We start from the raw sequence: 19,031 nt of genomic DNA on the forward strand, positions 1-19,031 counted from the left end.
CTCTCTACTTCCTTTGTTTTAAACAGTAATGTTTTTTTTTTATTCCACTTTCTCAGAAATCCTAGTCATTTGTCCAGGAATTTTCTGGATGAACTGAAATGTCTGCTAGATGATGACAAATTGGAAACCCAAGAAATCCCCTGGGCTCAGTTGTATGATACAAAGAACAGATGACCTTGTTGCTGAAGTACTTCTCAGTATTTACATTTAAGGGTTTGATGGTGTGCCCGTTTTTTCTCCGTACAATCGATCAAATGATCGTGATGTCAGTCCAACATGATGCTACGTGCTGGTTGCTCCTCCAGCAAAGACAAAATGTACTGATGATGACAGCAGTATATTTACATGTTCCTGCCTTTCATTCTTAATCCTTACAACATAATGTCTGTTTGTTTTTGTTTTTTCTGTTTGGCACAATGTAATCTGTAATCACACCTCTCTAGTCTCTGTAGCCTCATGCTGTAAATTTTAGATCTGTCTCCTGAGCAATGGTTTGACAAGCTTCCCGTTGAAATGCTACACACATACCTGTCAAAGCATTGCTTTGTGTTCATACTATGAATTGTAAATGTTGTTTGGTTGTCACCATTGCAAAGACTTTTTGCAGTGTTGTTTTACAATGCGTACTAATATATTATGGTTATTATATATGAATATATTTAATGACACAAGACATTGTGGATTTTATTGTCTTTTTCAACTTTTTTTTTTTTTTTTTTTTTTTTTTTTTACTTTGTTTGTGGTTGTTTAGATCGTTGCCATTAAAGAAGGAAATAATAACTACTGAACATACCAACCTGGTAGAACTAAATTCAGATTTTCAGTTGAAATAAACTCTTGTTACATTGAAAAATGATTTGCCTTCGTTGCTTTGAATAATTGATTTCTATCTATTTAGTTATTCATTTAATACCAAGGCTTATAGTCAGCTTTCTCCATTAAAATATGCTGGTTTCCACTTTAAAACATTACGAATACTCTAAACAAAATATACTGCAGATTTCACAATGGAAGTATGGAAGTTGTGAGTGTGTTGAAGCTTTGACGAAGGTCCACCCCAGTTAAATATCATGTTGCAAAACACTTCAATCCTCCAGAGTGAGCCCCAGGCATAAACGCAGACAGACAGGAGTCCAGGGACTATTAACTGGAAATGTCATTTATTAGAAATTACAAGCTGAATTGATTTACAAGGAAGGAAAACAGCCATGTCAGTAACACAGTCGAGATGTTTGTTTTGGCTGTGAGCTATTCTATAAACATTATAAAATCCCAAGACAAATGATAACATTACAGCTGCTACAGTAATGCATGGGTAAATATAAGTGAGTTTGAATATTGCAAAGCTTGTGGAATTACTGCAGCCGGTGTGAGCGTCAGCCCGCTCCACAGACAGACTCATTAAAGGAAAGCTCCTGCTACCTGTGGGAGGTCCTACTGTTAGGTCAACATTAGGCAAATACCAGGCTAAAAATATTCCCCAAAATGCTTACAAATAATTAAACTGTTAGATACATAGTCAACTTAATGAGCCAGACAGCTATTAAACAGGACAATTTGCACCTATACATTATATATTTAATACAAAGAAACTGTCTCCTTTGGGGTCACCTGACTGACATACTTTAGCTGTGTTGTCTCGAGCTGATTAAAGCACCAAAGTCTTCATTTCACAGTGCCAGTTGAAAAGTCACCAGTGACCTTTGTGTGTGATGAGCAAGATTGAGAAAATAAAACCAGTGGAGAGAAGAAGGTGTGTCCAGTGTGTGTCTGTGGGTGCAAACGTTCCCCCCTGTGGACATCCGAAACAGGTCCGCTGTTCTCCTCAGCTACACGGGCCACACAGCAACCACTACGATCGCTATAAGAAGCAGCACGATCACCACCAGCATCCCTGCAGGAGGAGGAAAGGTTAGAGGAAATAAGATCATAAAAGCAGACATGCAAGTTTGAAGCTTCACTAGGTAATTCCACAATTACCTGGCCCCACATGGCAGAGAGAGGCACTGTAACTGTTTAAAGGTTCATGTTAAAATATCCCCAAAACAAGACAGTTTTAAATCTACTAAGTATTGTCTGTGTGGTCAAAGCCTCCATTGTTGTCCAAAAATATTAAAAACACATCAGTGAGTCACACTCTTGCTTTGGATGACATGTCATACATCATCCTGCTGTTGATGATATTAATTCACACTCAGGCTGAGAACAGACAGATGCAATATTCACTGGTGTTTGAGTAACATTTGCTAAAAACTCTTCCTATTAAAATGATCATGTATGTATTTGTGGCCTGTTTTTAAACATCCTCAGGAGGATGAGAAGTAGAGACGGATGAAAACATTGTTGGTTTCGGTCTTTTCATTGGATTTGCCAACAATAAAAAAAATATAGAATAATGACATATTTATCCTTTAAGGCCTTTATTAGCTAGTTATCATACAACATGACGACACAGCACTAAGTAATCTCTGATTTGAGCTCTCTCTCTGTCCACCTTCAGGAGAATGTTATGTATTTTATGAAAGATTATGTGTTTTATTATCATGTAAAGTGTATTTCAAAAATTTGAGAAACTGACAAAGAATTGTGCAGATTTTAGCTGGAAAAAATATGAAATATATGTTGATTTCATTGTACTTTGAAGTGAATCATCACTTCTAATGTGCCAAAAAGATTTCTTGTCTATGACTGAGTGACTGTGTCTCAATTTAGACTACTACTTGGAAAAAAAGAAGCCCCCAAAGTACTAAAAGATGATTTTTTTACATCTTAGCTGCACAAAATATGAACTTGTGTACACAAGATAAAAAAGAAATATATATACATATATCAGGACTTTGGGGTTCTGTAGAAAAGACAATGTTAGAAGGCATGCATCAGACGCTTTTATCTAAAGCCATGTAAATGTGAGAATGAATATAACACAAGCAAGGATCTAGTCAGTAAGTTCCATCAGTTTCAGAAGAAGACCATCAGAATTATAATCTATTATATTTAAACAAGGTGAAGTGTTTTTGTCTTGTTTCTACTTTGCTTAAACCCTTTGTAATAAAAAACCTTTGTAGTTTAACAAATTATCCTTAACTTTAAAGTCGAAAATTCAAATGTCAAGCAGCTGAGGAGCTCATACCTGATTCGAGACAGACTCCGAGAGAGAAGGAGGGGAATGCAGCAAACACAAGGGAATACACTTGGAAGAGGTAAGAAGCCTGCATACCTCACTATTAATTTTTAAAGTCCTTGATCTAACGCGAGTCCCGAGCGCATATGCCCTCACAGTATATCACCATTCTTCTCTTGATGACTTAATGCAATTTACATGCGTTCAACAGCCACAAAAGCTTTATTGCCACAGATTGCACACTGTGATAGGCATATGTTTCTGATTCTGCCTTGAGAGGATAATCATTGTTTTTCACTGATACTATGGAAGCAGAGAAAAAAATGTGCAAAAGCTCACTCACACTTCATCAAAGTGCTTTACCCCCAGGACCTGAAAATATTACAGTTTTTATTATACCCCCCTGCCCCGCCCTCAAAAAAAAAAAAACCTCTGTGGTAAAATCCACTACAGGTGGAATTTTCATCCTTTGTGAGGAATGAGGAGAACAGTGTTGGAGTTCAATGGCATTTTATTTTGAATCTGAATCCATCAACTTGCTTATTGATTTGGATCATTTAAAATTCTTTATTGAAATTATTTAGCTTTAACTTTTTACTTAATCTGAGCTTCAAAAGACAATCAAAGAACTAAAATTAAAGTTGAAGATGACTTATTTACATGGTGCTAACGCTATTGAGAATTTCATCAAGAGAGGCTGATTAGAGCGACATCATCAATATTTTTATATTAGCAATGGATCAAATAACGATGTGTAATATGAAAGGTGTCACTGGTAGGGATGAAGAGAATTAAATCTCAAATCTGCTGTTGGGAGCTATGGAGCAACTCTACGAGGTGTTTCTAGCATCTTTCAGCTCACTGTTAGTATTACAGCCTCCAGTGTTGCTGCTTTGGTTCCTTCTCACCACATTCATCAAACTCTTAGTTCAGCAACAAGCTGCTAAACATAATGGAACATTCAACCGCTAGAGAGACAAATATTTCCTTCTGAGTTGGTGTAGTATGGAGGCCCAAAGGTGGCAGTAAATAAATAAAATAAATGCAGAAATAAATTAACATGAAAATAAAAAAAAAATGTGTATAAATATATTCATTCTTTTTTGGTAAAATTTAAATGAAATCATAAATTAAATCCCCTTAAATTCCCTGTGTCATTTCTGGGCTACCAAAGATGAGATAAAACCAGACACTAAATTAGAGTGAATATTAGACTTACATTCATCACGACGCCAGACAAACAACTCCAAATAAATAATAATGTTTCTCTGACGGATGAACTGTAACGCCATCGCTATATCATCTTTATAAGGTAATACTATGTCAATGATGTGTTTACAGCTTGTTGTGTTGCCCCCAAGTGGCCAAGAAAATCAATCACCGCAGCTTTAAATAAACAAAACCTGACAATTAATTCAAATAGGCCACAGCTCACATCTGCTGGTTCAAACTGTAAATCTTTAGTGGGATATTAGAGAAGAGATGCTGGGTGGCTGCACATCATAAACACTTGAATGCCTTTAAGATGTGGTGGTCCTTCCCCCTCAGTATAGTAGATATATATACACCACAAACCATGCCACACACACATGAGATGTGGAAAACTTTCTCCCCTCCCTTCCTTTTCCTCCTAGAATGGCACAGGAGTGAAGATTTCAAACAACTGCATCTCTGAGCGCTGTCGACAGTCCCCTCACTGACTCAAGTTGTCCATTGTTATTTAGCATGCGGCTGGTATTTTCCGCAGCCCTTCACTTTGGGTTTACATTTCCCTCATTCTTTGGCTCTCTCCTCCCTGCGTTCCCCTCGGTGGCCTAATTGGTCGTCTTTCCCACAGGGAGGGAGACAGAGTGAGATATAAGCCATGCTGAACTAATTGCTTGCGGTGGTAGTGGTGGTGTGGTGGTCTGATGAAATGTAAAGCTGATGCTGGTTTCTTTTGCCAGGATATATGGCATATGACTGGGAAGAGTCCAGAATCCAGTCGTTGTGCCACCGTACTCTGAGACAAGAAGGAAGTTGTTCATATACAGGCCCACAGGACATACATGTTAGGACTTATCGCTGGTCCAGACGAGACCTCTCATCCTGATAACTTACACATGTGAATATAATATAAATGTCAAAATAGAAGCGCACATTAAAATACTTCTTGTGATGGCTCTTTAAAAGCCTTATGCTTAAAAGCAAATACACACTCACACAAATTCCCAGCAATTATCTTTGTTTGGATGGAAGCGATATCAAAGCGACACCCTGTCCACATGAGTTTCAGACATCAGAATTCAACCCGGCCCAACATCTGTCAGCAACTCTTATTTGACAGCAACAATAGCAATGAAGGCTGAGCTGTGTAGCATATATTACTGTGGAGAGAGGGGCTCTCACACCCTCTAATGTCACATAACAGCCCATCATAAAGCCACATGAGGCACCCACACCGACCCTTACCCTCCTGTTCTCCTTCCACCGTCACTGTCTGTCACTAAACAAGCTACTCCTGACCTTCAGGGGGTCTCCAAGACTCCAAGACTAATGACAAATTTACGTTTGCTTGCCAAATAGATTAGAACTGTGCTGTGACACTGATGCTGAGGGAGATAGTTAGTGTCTGCTGATAGACTGACCACCCAGGAGCTTTAGGAGGCCCGAGTCTGGGTTCATCTCCTCTTAGCAATTTTTAGACACATCAGTAAGACAAACCACAGAGAAAAAGGAATAATTGGTGAGAGCCCTGGACAGATAGAGACAACCCCCAAACCTCCCTCACTACTCCCTCTCTGCGCCGATTGCTTATGGTTCAAAGATCTTTTTGGACCACAAAAGGATAGCATGACCTCCAAAGAAAAGAGAAAGATTTTATGTTAACAGGGTCAGTGTGATGCTCATATTTTTTCTTCCAGCACAACTGAACAGGACAAGTCTTTTAATGGCTTTGGATCCAAGTATTGAAACATGTATATAATTATTGCTGATACAACAATAGGTCTGAGAATTAGTTAGGACTCAACAATAAGAGTCTACAGCCATACTCCTAAATACTCCTAGAGCTAAATGCTAATGTCCGCATGCTAATATAGTACAAGAAAATAGACTAGAATAGAATAGATTAGAATACAACTTTATTGTCCACCACAGTGGAAAGTTGCCTGAGACGAAGAACCCTTAACTATAAAGTACACTACAGTACACAAGTAAAAAGAAAAGAAAAAAAAAAAAGATATAATACCTAAAGCAAAGCATAAAACATTAAAACGCAACATAAAATACCTTGGAGAAAGATTTGAAGCTCAGTTTTTTTGGTTTTATATGGTGAGGCTGATGGGAATGTCATTACTTTTTCAAGTATTTGGTCATAAACCAAAGTATCAGACAAATTGAGATTTTGACCTGATAATGGCGCTGGATGAAAAGCCAGGGAATCACCAAGGTGATTACATTTCATCCTGAGGGGGAAATGGATGTCCTTACCAGATTTCATGGCAATTCATCCAATAGTTTTTGAGACATTTCACTAAAAACCACAAATGCGAACCTCATGGTGGCGTGAGGAAAAGTCAGGGGACCACCAAAGTCATTAGGATTCATTCTCTGGGAACCAGGAATGTCTGTATCAACTTTCAAGGCAATTGATCTAATGGTTGTTGAAATACTGCAGTCTGGACCGAAGTGGTGGACCAACCAACACTGTCATGCTACTAGCATGGCTAAAATTCTTTGATAATATTTATATTTTTTATAGTATTCTCATAAAGCCATACAGTTTACCACACTGGCCTTCCTATAAATTACCTTGCTGAGGTAAGTGACTGTTAACTAAATGAACCCTGGGATTAAAAGACCAGATATTCAGCTGGTAGATGAAACCATGCCATGGTGTAATTTTGTGGTGTGAGCACAATAACTAGGACTAAATTGTTCTCCCTCAAACTCTGGCAAAAATGAGATGTGAGCAAGGGTTTCAAATATTTATAGATTTCTTGAGGCGAGTTTAATTTAACTTGCCACATACTAAGAGGAATCTCAGATGTGGAAACATCATTAGCAGGATGTATTTCTTTAAGCAATCCTTTCATCAACCTACGTGAAACATTTTCACTTGCCATTTCTGGTTTCCAACAGTATACCATGTCAGGGCAATAAGAGGAACAAGAGCTGGAATGAAAGATCTCACTGATTAAAGATGACATGAAAGTTTTTAAAGTTGGACGGTCCATGTTGAGCAAAATTTGTGTTTCCTTGACAACTCCCGACTCGCAATTTGAGTCTCAGTGCACCTAACTTGCCCTACATGCTCTTCTTCCAACATTGTCAAATGCCTCCTCTCACCAACACTCTCTTGAGACATCCCCTCTAGTCCAAACAGTACAAACCTCCTTGAGATGCGAGCCACCTGCGGGATTCATGGGCTTGCAGAAGTGGCCCTCTACAAACCAAGGATTAGCTCTGTTGAGAAGGGAAGTGCTCAAGCACTGATGTTGCATGATGGTGATGCCTAAGCTCTGGGGAACTCACACCATCCTCTAAGAGACCCTTTGGTCCCGTAGACTAATCTGCTACACTAATCCATTCAAACTCAAAGCCTTCACTCAATTCCCACCAATATCAGCTAAAACGAGTGGTAATGACTCTGTGAATCAAGCTTAGCTGGTTTCAGTTACAACATTGGAGCAATGGTTAAAAAAAATAAAAAACTGGTATTTAAGGCTGCGTATCATTTGAATATTTCTGCTGCCACTGTCAATCAGATATTGGAGTTTCAAAACAAATACAAAAATTTTAACAAAATATGACAACATTCTCAAATGCCTTAGTGTTTGTGTCAATGCATTCTTGCAAAAACTATTAAAATATAAAATAAAATACAAATAATGATTTAAAGGTGCAGTGTGTAGAATTTAGTGGCATCTAACGGAACAGCCTTGGCAGAGATGGAATATAATATTCATAAGTATGTTTTAATTAGTGTATAATGACTTGAAAATAAGAATTGCTGTGTATTTGTTACCTTAGAATGAGCCCTTTATATCTACATGAACACATTTCGGTACTTGAAATGCATTGAGGTTTAGTTTATAAATGTGATTCTGCTTCAGCCTTTCCTGAGATCTCAAAGCAGTAGGCTGATTCACAAATATGAACAGCAACATTCTTTTAAATGCATATATCTATTTGTTTTTACTTGTATCTTTCTCTTATTATTTGTATGTTATGTCTTTTTTCCATTCACCTCTTTTTGTAAAGCACTTTGTAACTGTTGCTGAGTGTAAAAAAAAGGAGGTTTTTCAATATGGGAAATGCTTTAATGTAGTAAAAGCGAATCGAAATCTTGTGTACACCCATGAAAAAGAAAGACTCCACAAGCCTGTGCTGTACTTGAACTCTGTATAATTCAGCACAATAGATGTTTCACAATACTTACTGGGACCATTCATGCATGCCATAGGAACTGTGGCTGAGCAATATGTGGGTCCTTCCTCCCTTTAGGGGAGATGACCCTTCCCATAGCTCGGCTTATTTTTCTCCAGCTTACAGCTGCTTATTTGAGACCTCTGGTGCATGCATGCACGCAAACTGTTCAACCTCTACTTGACAATGCAATGTCAGAAACTACAATCGATAACCCCGAAAGTAAAGATTATTTTTCTGATTTCTGTAATTGTCTCCAGCCTTTAGTGCAACTGTAAAAACTAAGATGCCTCCTATACAATGAGGCAGCCACCAAAAGTTATGTTAAGTATGCTCTCCGCTGTCAAAGCCAGACGTTTTTAACTTTACAAGGACTCGGCTGAGACATAACACCAAATGCCGGCTTTGGATGAGAGGTGGTTTCAAAAGTAAATAAAGCCTTAAAGCTAAGGAATTATAAACATGCTGCCATGGAGAAAGAGGGAAAGCCCTCCAAACAATTTCTGGTATGTAGTATTTTCAACTCTTTCTCTGCTTGACACAAAGACGAGTGTCAAACAAATGCAGAGACGAGCAAAGGGGATGACAGAGAGGAATGGAAAAAAGAAAGAAAGCATTGAGGTGAGAGTGAGGAAGACCATAGGGGAATTTTCCATTTACAGAGAAGAGTCTGAGACACAAACACACATACGACAATATATGCAATCATGCATGCACAAGAATATACTTAACATGAATTTGCATGCATGCACCCCAGAAAACAATAAGATGCATATGAACATGCAGACGGACAAGCATCGCTCACATGCGTGTGACAGACAAACACATACACACACACATGCGGCCTGGAACTGAGGAGATGAAGAAGCAGCTCTGGGATCTTCAAACAAACTCATGCTCAGGCACCATGGGGACACAACCAACAGAATGAAGCATTCTAGGGGGCTGACCTTCATATTGCCTGTTCTGCTTCTGTCCATGATCGGCTGTTAGCCAGGTTTCCTAGCACAACAATGCAGCCTTTGCCTTAGCAATGCTGCCTGGCGTTTCACTGGGCAAACTGAGCCTGGCTCACGCTCCCACATTCCATCGATTGGCTTTAGCCAGCTAACACACCTCTCATGGCAGCAGTTTTCCCTCAGAAAAGCGTTACCCCACTGAGAAAAGAAAGTCTTTTTTTTTTTTATAAAAGACACAACAAAAGTTAAACAAACTGAAGCAGATCTGTGGTAATGGCGAGGGAGGGCCGTGCATTCACAAAAGCCTCAACTCACCAAAATCTGGAGCTGAGACAACAGAGGCTGATGACTTAGGGCCTGATTTGCAACCCTCAGTAGACATTTGAGGATTTTCTCAAAGGACTAGTATGAGGGACCCCTCTTTTAAAGCCCGGGACGCCGTGTTAGCAGGCGTGACAAGACAGAGCGAGTACAACCCACCATTCACCGCCCACATGCTCTGCGCCAAAAGGGCTTGTCCCCATCAGCAACAATTTTTCTGCTCCATTAAGCACCATTCTCTCTGGAGACGAAGGCCAAGGCAGCGATAGCAACAACATTGCTCAATTTCTGAACAGTAAAAGATGATAACTTTGTGTTTCTATGGAATTGCTACAAAATTAGCTGTGCCTTACATGACGGACACTGGATGTCAAATTGCATATTGTCTACGAAAAGTGTCCAACTTTAATGTCTATAAAAGCTGCATTCTGTTAGACTCCTGCTCTGTGAAGTACAGCAAGGGAAGACAGGAGAAACCAGATTGTAGTTTGTTTATTAAGGACAAACATCAGATATGAGGCCTGCTGAGATGCTCCATAGCACCCTGCAAGTAAAGGAAAGTGAGGAAAAGCTCACCACAAGAGGCTGATTTTGTCTCCACCAGCTTCACCCTTCGTGTCTCATTACGAATCCTGTTGTCCGTCTTGTCCACAAGATGTGCGAGGTCGTCGATGATTTCTAAGAGACAAAAAAAAAAAAAAAGAGAGAGAAAGGAATGAGGAGAGAGAAGGTCAATAAAAATTCTGCTTTGTATTATTCTGCTATCTGCCATTATTAGGATTTCACAAAGCATTATTTCCATTTTACAACACAGACCTCCCAATATGCTTTGTGTAATAAAAGTAATGCTAAATGGAAAAGTGACAGCTTCTGCAGGAGATGACATCAGAGCAGTCAACAATGTCAAAAAGTCGGAGGCTGCCAACGCAGACATGAGCGGCGTGGTGATGGAGGGAGTGGGCTGTGTGAAAGCACTCCTCGCCCTTTCAAATGGTTTCACGACTTCCTGAATCCATTCTGGATTTAATCAGGCACTTATTGTTCATGAGTTTTAAAAAAGACGTAAGCCTAGGCTTCAGGGACTATGCCTAGGCCTTCAGAGAAGTGTGAGAGAAGAGAGAGAGGGTGTGTGTGTGTGTGTGTGTGTGTGTGTGTGTTTGGCAGCGAGGCAAACGTCCTTCAGTAGGAGTTCCTGACTTGAAGGTCGTCCAGATGGAAGACTGTTTGATTTGTTAGAGCTAGCCACTGTGTTGAGACATGGCATCTCCAGATTTCTGGCTCAACAACAAAAACAGATAACTGCTGACATATTTCCACATTCTTGATTTGTTATGGTTAGGAATTAAAATGCGATACTGATTTCACTTACTATGAACTCGGGGTTGCGGGTTGTCAGAACTTATTCACAAACGGGAACGGAACCCGTGACTGACATAAAATGACTGACATAACCGATAATTATATGAAGCAATTTACTATAACTTTATCTAACGCATGGGCATGTTAAAGTGGACAGAGAACAATCCGACGGTTCATTCCTACCACCGGAACGACACACATCTATGAGTACTTGTCGAAATATGAGAACCAAAACACTCCAAACAACATGGTTCATTACACCTGTTATAAATCAGGAGATTTATTATTAAACAGAACTCAAATTGGCTGTTTTATCTTTAATGTGTGTGTGGCCTGTTTTTTACATCTACTCCAACAGTGATGATAGGTCCTGCCCAGTAGCCTTGTAAATTGAAATAGGATAAAACAAAACCAAAAAAACAATAAAGAGGCCAGAAACACAGACTTCAAGGCCGAGACAGAGAAAGCGGAAACTCTTCGCAGGCTCCGTTTCAGTGTCTGATAAATGGAAGTTTTACAGGAATGGGAAGCAAGACTCATCCATGAAACACAGCTCGGTGCCAAGTCAAACAGGCTGTCCTGTCCGGTGAGGGAACAACCGTATGTTAAAATGTTTCAGTCATGTTCTATGTTCATATTTTATTTTTAATATGTTCTTTTTTTTATTCATGAGAAACTGGGCTACATGCAGACTGAAGTCCCACAAGTGAGTTCTCAAGGTCGTCTACAGCGTTTCTTGTCTTAACACTGGTGAGGAAATATGTTTCCTCAACTAGGAACTATCACCACTTGACAAAACAGCCTGCGTTTGGCTGACATCAGATAATTAAACTGCATGAATAATTCGAGGAAGGAAAGTGAGGCACGTCAGTCTAGAGGGGGCAGAGTGTGAAGGGGCAAGGACGAGGAGACGGGAGACGTGAGAGCGCCGTATGTACGGTGTCCCCGGAGACTCTCACATCATCATCTAAGCATCAGGCAACAATTTTCAGAGGAAGAAACTCTTATTTTACTGGCAGGGAAAGGGTGTAGACACTAAACCATTTGTGCCGCGTGCCCCTCCGACTAGTCATAAAGGATGTTTTTGGTCTGCCGGTGCCAAAGTCTCTTCATTCAGTCCTGCCTCTGCAATAACATATTAATTCATTAATGAATTCCCAACCATGTCGAGATGCAGCGGCGCTAGAATATGACCTTTAAATACAGCTGCAATGAAACGCTGGATTCATTTTTCATAAAAAAAAAAGGTAGCCCTACAGAGTATTGACTTTTCATGTGCATATTCCTTCACTTCACTCTGTTATCAAGTCATGTTTCTAACAACATAATTCTCAATTTCCTATTGTAACCTTTGCCTCCATGTCTGACAGCTGTTGGCCCTGGCTTAGATCTGCCAGGCCACAAAGAAGGCCCTGTTTCAGGCAAGGACTGTTTATTTTAAATGCTATTACACTGGATAAACCACCGAAGCCACAGTGTATGAGAGCATGGCACGTGCGTGAAAACACACAGACATTAAATTTTTTTTTGTTTGTCAGTTGCTGTAAAATGCATTACTTTATGCTTATTTGACCTCTAATGGACAATAGACGATGTGTGCCCTCGCTCTAAATCTCACTACTACTGACAAGATGCTTCAGTATATTGAAACATAAAACAAAGAATATAAAAATCAAAAAACAAAAACATACTGCTTAAGTGCTCACTATATTCAGAACTTGTTAAATGAGTGAGAACTTTATAGGAAGTGAAGACGTGTCCAGGATTTAAACAGGGAAACTTTCAAAGTCTCCTCCGAGCTCTGTCTGTCTGTCTCCGCTACAGCAAGTGAATATATATCAGCATCCTAATAAGCTGATGTTTAAGCTGTGGAAGAAGTCAACTATGCCTTTTCCTAATTATATATATACTGTATGTACAACACAAGGCCATTAAAAAGCTCTCTTTGGGCCCAGGGACTCGTTACCGTAGTCTTAATTGTGTTCCTTTCACAACAAACAAAAAGAACTGAAAATCAGAGAATTGTGAAAACAGGAAGAGTTATTTGGCAGCCAAGAGACAAAGCCGGCAATACAGCATAGATATAATGTGAACCAATTTGCAGCAAATTGAACCATGTATAGGGCCTGCCACAAATATTGTTATCAGAAGTTGACACCTTTGACTTTCTGTCCAGAAATGGCACTTGTACCTTTTTGTAGGTTCCACAATAAACTTTCTTCCTTCTGAAAGTCAGTGAGACATTCACCAATATTTGGGTTTAGCCCCCTGCAGGTGACGTTGCATAAAATGAAGCCTAATAAAGAGATTCATTAGACTGTGAAATCAATTCCATATGAACATAAAGCCAAAAGTTCAAGTCTGAAAATGGAAGGTAAATAAAGTAATGTATTACTTCAGTTATTACTCTAGTAGATGTATTACATTGAATAAATTCAAAAACACTGTAAAGTTTCTAAAGCTATTTTATACCCACTGCTTGCTACTAGAGGTGGGGGGGGGGATAATCGATTCAGATATGGATGTGGAGATTCTGCATCGATTCACAAATCTAAAAAAAAACAACTTTCTAAATGTTAGTTAACTTTCTAATGTTACACTAGAGTTATCTCGCAATTCATCTTCAAAAAAGGCATCGGACACCAAAGTATCGGAATTGCATCGAGTTGTGAGATTCCCACCCCCATTTACTACCCTGTGTGTTTTAACACAGAGCGGACAATTTACAGGAACAAGATAGCAAATATAAATATATATAGAAACATATGGGAGTATATGCAAAAATCTGCATTAAAAAGACACATTTCACATTGTCACTTTTTCTCGGATACTAAAGTAGCAGCTGCTGCCAGAGCAAGTGAGTCTGTGGTAGAATCTGAATACTTAGCCTAAAAAGAGACAGGAATGCCAGCTCTGTGTTCTGTTTCTCTGCTACCAACAGAGCCTTTTATTCACACAAAAAACAATGCACGTAAAACCTGGCCCTTCTGTGTAGAGCCCTGGAGCACAGACACCAATAGGAGACAGATGTTTGCTCTCGTATGACGTCACCTACTACCTCATGCTGCTGACTCTCTGCGTAATCTCAACACCATTTCATCTCTGTTCCAATAAACCGCCTCTCTCTGTGGCCATCCTGCTCTCTGGGGGCTAACTAGTTAACAGGTCTGTTTCCGTCCTTGCGGTCAGCGTCATCTGGAACTACAGACAGACACCTTCTACCCTCAGGATTGGCTGCCGCTGGTCTGGACTAACGGGTTATTTTGTGTCCAAGGCACGGACTGGAAGAAAATACTTAATGGCCACAGAATGGGGTTTTTTTGTGTGAAGTTACTTATAGTTTGACATAATACTAGTCAAGGGTGTGCACAGGCAGATGTAGCATTCCCACTTCATTTCTGGGCGTTTACAGCGTACCCACCCATCAGCCTCATTGCTGGACTGAAGGTGTCGCACAGACACAATAACCCCTCCAGCTGCTGCGTCCTGTGAGCTCAGCTCAGCTTGGTGACTGTGGTTCAGGAGGTAGAGCGGGTTGTCCACTAATCACAGGGTTGGCAGTTTTACATGTCTAATTGTCCTTGAGCAAGACACTCAACCCCATATTGCTCCTGGGCCAGCAACTTGCATGTGTGTGAGTGGTTGAATGGATAAGTGTTAAGCAGTCCACAGCTCTCCAACCTCCAAGGCCAGCATATTTTGGGTGAGCCTCATGGTCACCTTCCAGTTGGATGTACCTGAAATACCTCCAAGCGGGAGGCTTCCAGGAGGCATCCACATCAGAGGCCCAACTCACCTCAACTGACTCCTTGCAGTGGGAAGGAGCAGTGGTTCCACTATGAGTTCATCATTATACCAGTCATTACCTGAAGCTCGTGACCATAGGTGAGGGCTAGAATGTAGATCAACCAGTAAATCAAGAGCTTCACCTTTAGGCTCAGCTCTGGTACAACATCCGCATTGCAACTGACATGTCAACAATCTGCCCATTGATCTCATGCTCCATATTACCCTCACTTGTGAACAAGACCTCAAGATATTTGACACCCTCCATTTGGGGCAGTCACTCACTCCTTACCCAACGAGAGAAATCCACCGTTCAAGGACTGAATGACTCATGGTAATGGCTCTGGTTCCCTGTTCTACCCCCCCCAAGAAGATACCCCTGAAGAGAAGCTTTCTCCAAGTCTATAAAACACATGTACACTGGATGGATCTCCTTTTGAGCATCCTGGCATAAGCTTTCCCAGGAAAACTGAGCAATGTGATAACCCAATAATTGCAGCACACCCTCTGGTCCCCCATTGAAAAAATAGGGACCATCACCTGCCAGTCCATAACCACTGTCTTGACCACAGTGAAACACTGAAGAGGAAATATACTAGCGACTAATAAACCGGTTGGCTATTCAGATAAATACCCTAAATTAGGCATATGTACCTTTAGCCTCATGTTGGATAATATTAATCAGGTCATGCCAGCATTACACAACAAATAACATTACACAAGATCAATGTTGTAAGTGCAACTCTAGATGCTTTGTCATCGTTGTTTTAGCTCAAACATTATTCAGTTTCTACAATCTATTAACATTATTATTACTATTACCTTTTGCCACCATATTTGGAAAATTACCAGTTTTTAGTTATACAGAATGACGGTTTATAAACTATTTAGGGGGAAATTTTCATCTGCAGACTTTAACAACATTGAAAAGCCAGACTCAGAGTAATAACAACAGTATAGCACTTTCTTCACCCCTCCAAGCCCATGATCCATACTGGTTTCCTGACCAGTTGAACCCCCCCTGCAGGAGAACACCCTCTCCCATCAGCCAAGTTCTTTCAACAGAACTTATAATGACGGTAACCCGTCTCATTGAGCAATTAGCAGAGTGCCTGACTCAACTTAAGCAGCAACAAAACAAGCCAGATCCAAGGTCATTAAAGAACTGCAGAGCTGTGATACATTATCCAGACCTACAAAGGTAAGTGAGAGACAAGGATAATGGAAAAAAAAAAAAAGGTCAGGCCAAAGCACAAAACAACAAGTAGGACCAGATAACACTTGTGAAAGTATGTTGCTCATTGGCTTTTAATTATATTGTTCACTGAAAGAGAGAGATTTGGGGAGAATGAGAGATGTATAGAAGATGAAATGGAGATGGGGAAAAGAAAGAGAGAAATAATGTGCTTGTGTGTGCACAATCAAGGTTGAGGTTCAGGGACTCGGAAATGTAGGATCCTGTGAGGAATTTCCCCTGGTCTCATTGTTTAGGACGTGATACTGCCAGGAACGAGAACCATGTAGCCCCGCGATGCCTGCGAGTATGGGATCAAGAAAGTTAAGGATCCTCCATCCATTCCTTTACATATATTCATCGCACCATATCGGGTAAATGCAACTCTAGCATGAGGCCTCAACGTCCATTTCAAAGCAAATCATCGCTTGATATTATAAAAGCCTAATTGAAGTCAGACAGCAAATACGACACTCACACGCAGGAGCATGGTGAGAAGTTTGGGAGACGGTCTCTATTTTAATGATTAAATTCCTGCATCTCAGATCTATATCTCCCTAAGCCTCTGAATTGCTGACTCATCTTCACAGCGGCTATAGCAGTGGTGGTTTTGGTTTGTGTGTGTGTGAGCCTGTGGTGGAGGCACTACCATAAACAGTGACACCCCAGTATGCCTGCAGGATGTGCTGTATTAACTCTGTGTGTTATTGTAGGACTCATTCCCAGAGTGGGCACAGCGCACAGAGAAAATGCTTGTTTTCTCTCACCGATTTAAACGCAATCTGACTCAGTGGGGCTAATTCTGTTGTGCTTATTCAGGAGATGATTTCTCCTGAGAATATGGAGAAAGAGGCAAAAGAAAGACGGTTTTTTCACTCGTATCCCTTGTTGTAGTGCAGGGGGTCCTGACCACAACTGTTACCAATTGGCCCTAGTGTGACTGACTGTGTATAGTGGGTAGTGCTCTGTTGCCAACCAAAACACACACATCTCTGGATGTAACTGGAACTTCACTTGGCGCACACAGACGCACTCAGCATGATGATACAACTCAGGGCAATTATGGTATTTACAAGAAGTTGCACAGCCTTGGAAGAGTTTCTTTCAACTTATTTCTTTTCTTTTCTTCAGCTCACGGCTGCTTATTGTAAACAAACTCGCCCCGAGGGCCTGTGGGGAGTGAGGATTAGAAGGAGTTTCACTCAAAACCTCAGAGTTTTACCAGTTTATAAACCGAGTGCAAAACCCAATTAATCATTTGAATGCCTGGCAAAAAAAAACAAAACAAAAAAAAGCTAAAATAGACAGAAAAAGAAATGTATAATTTTGCAACGTCTGTCTATGTAAGATGAAGCTCAGCATAAAAATAGTCCTGAAACGTGTGCAATCTGACACAAGGAGCGAGGACACATAAACACAGACACTTTCTTTTCCCAACAATCATCTGGAACAAAAAAAAAAAAGTCAGTTTATTTATTCATAATGGTCTCTCTGTTATTGTTTATTGGATGGAAAGCTAATGACTTGACTTCTGCTGTGGTGTCCAAGAGCAACAGTTCAAGAGAAGCCACTGAGATACATTAGAAATCAATACATATTAAGTAACATTACTCTGAGATGGAATAGAAATTTGATGCACTGCCTACTGCCCACTTAAGCAAACAAAATGGCAAATGAGCTTGAGGGATTATTGCTGTGGGATAAAAACGTAGGCTACGAGGAACATGTTGTACATCGAACAAAAATGTTCTTAAAAACACGTTTTTGAGTCTTTCTGACTGAATGTGCTGGTGGGATTTGTGAGGGCATCGCCTTCGCAACATCTGGCCCTCTGAAGTGCCTGGCCACATGTGTAAAGATTAGTCTCACTGCTGGACATCATCGGGCCCCCCCCTCCTCCGGCCCCAATGAATCTCTGAGTCCCTCCAAATGGACTGACAGGCTCCCCTGGTCAACACGTTGGGGGTCTTTTATTGCATCATTGATTTTCTTAGCCGAGTGATGATAAATGTCTTGCTTTATGCTGCGTGTGCAACGACCACACTTGCCAATGATCAAAATACAGTATTGTTTATTCATGTTGTGGGGTAGTACACCCCTTCAACGAAAACTGGTCAAAATGTTACTTTACAACTCCAGTAGGAGAAGTTGTAGCTTACTGACAGCTGAAACAAGTACCTGTCCACATCTGAGCATTAATTTAGAACAGTACCGGTGCTCTTACATCACAGCCAAGCAATTACTTGAGTATCTGACTGGCAAATTAGAATCAAGTATTCTCCATGGCGATCGTATAAATGCAAATAAACAACATGATGAACCTGAAAAGAGAGGCAGCGGTGCATGTTATGTGATGAAAACTATCAAACCTGAATCAGAAGAGGACTTTACGGAGTATAAATATACCACGAAGCAGGAACAGCGGTGACCCACCACTTTGACTACAAATACATACATGCCTTCACATTTCCAGCCTTAATCCTAACCATTTGTGTGCCAATGTGAAACCGAAACCGGCTGTGTGTCCACGGACAGTTTCACCTCCCTAACCTTGCTACGTTTACCCCGAGATCCATCATCGCGCATGATGGACACCAAAAAGAATGACCCACTGATGAATGACTTTCTCAGAGTTGAACTTCCATTTGAAAGAACACACTTCAAAGAAAAGCACATAAATTGAGCAAAAAAAACCCTCGGCGCTAGTTCAGTTTTAGCACGTACAGACCATTGCGTTTGTATCTGCTAGACTCCAAAGAGAAGGTCGATATGAATTATGGGAATAAAATCCATCAAAAGTTCTGTGGGAGGGGTACATATGTTATTGGAGGTTCATAACCAG

The 19,031-nt window shown here is 40.4% G+C and overlaps 1 protein-coding gene across 1 annotated transcript in view; it reads right to left on the reverse strand.

Annotated features, from left to right (window-relative positions):
* Positions 1-1,138: 1,138 nt before the first annotated feature.
* stx8 (syntaxin 8) overlaps positions 1,139-19,031 on the reverse strand; it is a 40,995-nt gene continuing 23,102 nt past the window's right edge. Inside the window, exons 7-8 of the mRNA XM_042396624.1 lie at positions 10,387-10,488; positions 1,139-1,894 (exon numbers count right to left, since the gene is read on the reverse strand). Of these exons, the coding sequence (XP_042252558.1) occupies positions 1,830-1,894; positions 10,387-10,488 (167 nt within the window). The 3' untranslated portion in view covers positions 1,139-1,829. The remainder of the gene's footprint in view (positions 1,895-10,386; positions 10,489-19,031) is intronic.

This window comes from Thunnus maccoyii, chromosome 2 (genome assembly GCF_910596095.1).
Source record: "Thunnus maccoyii chromosome 2, fThuMac1.1, whole genome shotgun sequence".
Classification (NCBI taxonomy): domain Eukaryota; kingdom Metazoa; phylum Chordata; class Actinopteri; order Scombriformes; family Scombridae; genus Thunnus; species Thunnus maccoyii.